Source organism: Gossypium hirsutum, chromosome D11, assembly GCF_007990345.1.
Source record: "Gossypium hirsutum isolate 1008001.06 chromosome D11, Gossypium_hirsutum_v2.1, whole genome shotgun sequence".
Lineage (NCBI taxonomy): Eukaryota > Viridiplantae > Streptophyta > Magnoliopsida > Malvales > Malvaceae > Gossypium > Gossypium hirsutum.
The window spans coordinates 56,088,956-56,093,717 of record NC_053447.1 but is presented as its reverse complement, the minus strand read 5'-3'; the positions used below and the strand labels follow the sequence as shown (position 1 = coordinate 56,093,717).

Below are 4,762 nucleotides of genomic sequence, written 5' to 3'. Positions count from 1 at the left end.
TTAAATATTAGATTATAAAAAAATTGATAAATAAATAAAAAAAGTAATAGATTGATACAGATAAGTAACTATCTATTTTGGATAGGACCAAATTAGAACAAATAAAAATGAAATACAAAAACTAAAAATTATAATTTTATCTAATTCTTTTAAATATTACTTAAAATTTAAAAAATCATTTATTTAAAATTTATATGAAAGATATAATAATTTAATATAAAAATTGTAAGAAATAGAGCGTTAGCGGTATTTTTGAAAAAACGCCGCAAAATGTAAGAAATAAAAACGCCACAAAAAAGAGCAATAGTGGCGTTTTTCTTCCAAACGCCAGTAATATTTTTGCAAAATGACGTCGTTTTGTGTTTATATATATTTTTTATCCCAAAATTCAAAATGAAATATATATTTTTCCCCCTTCTTTTTCCCAAAATCGATTCCCTTTATTTCCCCCAATTTCTCCCCTACCCCGATTCCCTTTATCTTTCCCCCCAATTTCCCCAAAGTGGCAGCCCTCTCCATCTCCTCAAAGGGTACAGATTCATGGAGACCTTACAAGAGTTTTTCAACCAAATCCAAACCCTAAACTGAGTCTTTCCCAATTTCTTCTTCACTTTGAGGTTTTCTTGCAAGAGTTTATAGAGAGGTGAGACCAAGTAATTTTGGGTTACAACAGAGGAACCAAAGTAACGAAAAAGGTGGATATAGATGGGATCTTGGGTAACCGAGATTCGAAGCTACGTAAACCAAGCATACCCAGGAGATGACAATGGGTTAAAAGAAGAGAAACATGGCTGGTTATACTTGGTGTCATCCTCTATGCCGTTTACATGTTAAGCATTTTCAACATCTACTTCAAGACCCCCATTGTTCATGGCATGGATCTTGTCTCCCCTCGCTTCTCTCCTCCTGCTAAACGCCTTGTTCTTCTTGTTGGTAAACCCACCTTTCTTCTCTTTTTAGGGTTCAACCCCCTTGATTTTTTTGAATAGGATTGATAGTGAAAAATGGCTTGTTGAGTTTGATGCAAATCTGACGATTCAGGTAAATAGAAACAAAGAACCTTTTGGGTATGTTAGTTATTTACTTATTTTATCTTTATATTAAAAGGCTAAGTTTTTTATATGAAAAATGAAGAACTCAATGATGGGCTGTTCATGATTATTGTGGTGCATCTACAGTTTAATGTTTGAAACATTTCATTTCCTGAAATGATTACTCATTTTTAATGTTCAGTGTAATTACTAATTGCTACGTCTTGGTAAAACCATATCATTGCAGTGGATGGTTTACGTGCTGATAAATTTTTCGAGCCAGATTTGGAAGGGAATTTCAGAGCACCCTTTTTAAGAAATGTGATTAAGAATCAATCAAGGTCGCTGGGGAGTATCTCATGTTCGGCCTCCAACGGAGTCAAGGCCTGGAAATGTTGCTATAATTGCTGGATTATAAGGACTGGTATGCCAAAATTATTCTGGATTATTTAGACGCCCACGTGGAATGTATTTCAGTGCAAAGGATAAAGGAGAGATAATGTCTATGATATATAATTGGCCTGCTCAAAAGGTAAGTTTGTGCATGTTATGAATTATTGCTTACTGCACATTTTGAGTATATGTCTATGAATCATTGCAAGATGGCAGTAGCTAATACCTATATAACATTTTGAGTTTCCTCAACTCCTAACAGCTCTTTGATATTCGCTTGCAAAATTTTAAAAACCATGAATGATTTTGTGAATTACAAATTTTAAAATTTTCTCTCTTAGAAAAAAAATATTAAAATTAAAATAACTAATAACTTAAACATTCAGAAAAACATGATTTCTCTCTCTCTCAAGTAATCACCTCTAGATTATGGAATAAAAGTTAAGAAAGGAAACAAAAGTAATTAATTCTAATTTCGATAACACATATAATGAAGTTATTTACATGCAAAATAACATTAAAAACAAAAACAATGGAGCAGTGTATAGATGGTGAACTCCTAAAAATAGAGTCTATCACACAATCTAGACATTCTATTTCTTTGTATTAGTTGGAATTTATACGCACACATGTACATATGTATACATATTACATATATTCAGAGAGGGGTGGAAGAAAGAGCAGTGGAATATTGAGCCAACTCATAGGAAGTAATACTCAACCTTTTGCATCAATAATTTCATTAATTTTTGGTGTTTTGGATACATTGATTTTAAAAGATGGTATGCCTGAAGGGTTGGGGTTGGAAGCAGTTCTATTTATTTTAAGAATCTGGAGATGTTTAAAGGAGTTGATATGTTGTTGTTGCATAAATCAAATCTTAGAATGTCGATAGCTATATGTTCTGAATTTTTTTGGTCTGAATTTTTTGTGTCAATGCTGATTCTTTTCCTTTGTTTTGCTGCATTTGAATTTCTGATCGGGTGGTTTTGTGTGCTTGAATATGAAGTTTTGTTTTGGATGATCATGTTATCTATCAGAGTGGTGGTGTTTAGGCATATGGTTGTATTATGTTTATTAATGCTCCTTAGCTATAAAGTGTGCTGCAAAGGCATACTGGTTTAAGATTCTAGGTATTATTTGTAATCACTAATCTTTGTTGATGATATCAAGGAGTTGGTTTTTCACACTAAGGTTGAAGTCTTTGAGATGGTGATGGAGGATCTTGATTTTGATACCAACAGAATGGCTAATGCTAGGGCGATTGTTGTGATTTGATCTTGTTTGTATGTTTTATGCGTGGTGGTGATCTTTTGCTTGGTTCGCCTTTAGAGTTGTTGGTTTACTGGTGTTTTCCTATTTTTATAAGGGTGTTTTTGTTTTTTGTTGGTGTTTTATGTTGTTGTTTCGATGATGTAATTCTAGTGGTTGACTTAATTTTATTAAATTTTTATGGCTAAGCAAAATGTGTGTGTGGATTATATCTTGTTGAAAAAGTTTGCTCCATGTTATTATCATATTTTACATTTTCTTGTGATGGAAAATCTCTTGTCTTGTGTTAGAACTTTAATTATTATATCAATATCTGTCACTGACAGATACTCCCAGTTATGCTAGATGTTGGTACTAACAATCTAAAGCTAATTGAAGACCCACTTTGTGAGTAAAATATGTGCTTATTTACTTTGTTATTCATAGAATGGAACATATGAAATGCTTGGTGGTACTTTGTTTTATTTACCGATTGTGGAGATTTCTTTTGACATGTTTCTTTTTGGGGGTTTGGACAGATTTAAGACTAAGACAACCAAGGTTAGAAGGGGAAGAATATTTATCAATTATTGATGAGTTCATCAAAGCAGTTTTAACAAGTTGGCCTAAGGCTATTGTACAGGTTTCTCTCTTTCAGAAGTGAGACTTTTGTTTTATGCTCATGCCATGATGTTTATTTGATGGTTACCCCATTCAGTTTGAGGTTTTCAAATGAAGTGGGCCTTTGAAACACTAAAACGCTATCGAGAAAGGTTTTGCATGTTTAATGATGACGTACAAGTGAGCACTTGGCCTATCAAGTTGCTACTTTTATGGATAGGATTAAATTCTAGTGTAACTTAGATTGTTGCAGCATCACTATGAATGCCACCAATATTAGAAAGTTGTGCTTGCTTAATTCTCTTAGGGAACTGCTGGAGTTGCACTTGCTGGATTGTTAGGAACTGTAAGAGCACAAGGTCCATCTTTGGATGATTTTCCAAACCACAAGATTGTTGTGGTGGGAGCTGGAAGGTATTTGGCTGACTTATAGATAAAGCTTGGTCTTTCAATCTTTCACCGTAATTTTTGTACAGCTCCTTGCATCCATTCCCTCACAATTTCTCATAGAAACTTTTCTTTCTGGCTTCTAGTGCAGGGCTTGGTGTTCTTAGCATGGCTGTTCAAGCTGTTGTAAGGATGACAGGAAATGCAGAAACAGCTGCACTTAACTTCTTCCTACTTGATAAAGATGTACAATTTTGTACCTCCTTTCTAGCTTCTTTCATCCTATTTGTGCAAAGCCTTTTATGGTCTTTTAGATATGTAAAGTCCTTTCTCGTGTAATGAAGATGTGGATTTTATGACCTAATCATGTAAAAATGTTTTGCTAGAAAATCATTTGCGGATTTCTTTTTATGATTTTGTACTTCATTCATATTTTTCTTTTTCTTTTTAGTTTCTTACTTCTACCATAAAATCATTATTAGTTTTCTTCATTCATAATTTTTATATTTAGTTAAAATTTTCATAGAAAATTTAATTTAAATAATATTTTTTTATTTATCCTTAAAAGTATATTTAAAGTTCAAATTTAGAAAATAAAACATAATATAATATTTATCATAAAAATAAATATAATTTGATTGAAATGATTTTTTTTAAAGGCTATGTTTTTAGCGGCGTTTTTGCGAGAAGCGCCGCTAAAGGTCATGTTCTTTAGCGGTGTTTGTGGGAAAAGCGCTGCTAAAGGTCATGGGCTTTAGCAGCGTTTGTGGGAAAAGCGCCGCTAAAGGTCTTGGTCTTTAGCGGCCTTTGTGATAAAAGCACGGCTAAAGGTCTTGGTCTTTAGCGGCGTTTGTGGGAAAAGCGCCGCTAAAGGTCGCGGTCTTTAGTGGCGTTTGTTTCTAAAAATGCCGCTAAAGTTAGCGACGCTGTCTTTAGCAGCGTTTTTTTAGAAAGCGTCGCTAAAGGCCTAAAAAAGCACCGCTAAAAGCCTGTTTTGGTATAGTGACACATATAATTTGTACGAGTAAACAAAAAAAAAACAATGGCATATGTATAGGATTTGTATATGAATTTATAGG

The 4,762-nt window shown here is 33.3% G+C and overlaps 1 protein-coding gene across 11 annotated transcripts; it reads left to right on the top strand.

The window, feature by feature from the left end:
- The first annotated feature begins 420 nt into the window (after positions 1-420).
- LOC107941853 (NAD-dependent malic enzyme 59 kDa isoform, mitochondrial) lies at positions 421-4,095 on the top strand. 11 transcript variants are annotated; one of them, XM_041104082.1, is made up of 6 exons: positions 421-1,041; positions 1,279-1,563; positions 3,023-3,083; positions 3,215-3,318; positions 3,604-3,710; positions 3,830-4,095. In XM_041104082.1, exons 2-6 carry the CDS (start codon positions 1,498-1,500, stop codon positions 4,020-4,022), a joined length of 531 nt encoding a protein of 176 aa, XP_040960016.1. In that variant the 5' UTR covers positions 421-1,041; positions 1,279-1,497; the 3' UTR covers positions 4,023-4,095. The 11 variants fall into 11 exon arrangements, 3 of the variants coding, with proteins under 3 accessions (XP_040960016.1, XP_040960017.1, XP_016730966.2); XR_005920471.1 differs by having other exon boundaries at positions 422-933; positions 3,394-3,710; XM_041104083.1 differs by having other exon boundaries at positions 422-933; positions 3,835-4,095.
- Positions 4,096-4,762: the final 667 nt, after the last annotated feature.

Coding starts and splice junctions, on each gene's coding strand:
- LOC107941853 (XM_041104082.1), top strand. CDS start 1,498: ATGTATTTCAGTGCAAAGGATAAAGGAGAGATAATGTCTATGATATAT. Junction 1,564..3,022: donor ATAATTGGCCTGCTCAAAAG/GTAAGTTTGTGC, acceptor TGTCACTGACAG/ATACTCCCAGTTATGCTAGA. Junction 3,084..3,214: donor GCTAATTGAAGACCCACTTT/GTGAGTAAAATA, acceptor GGGTTTGGACAG/ATTTAAGACTAAGACAACCA.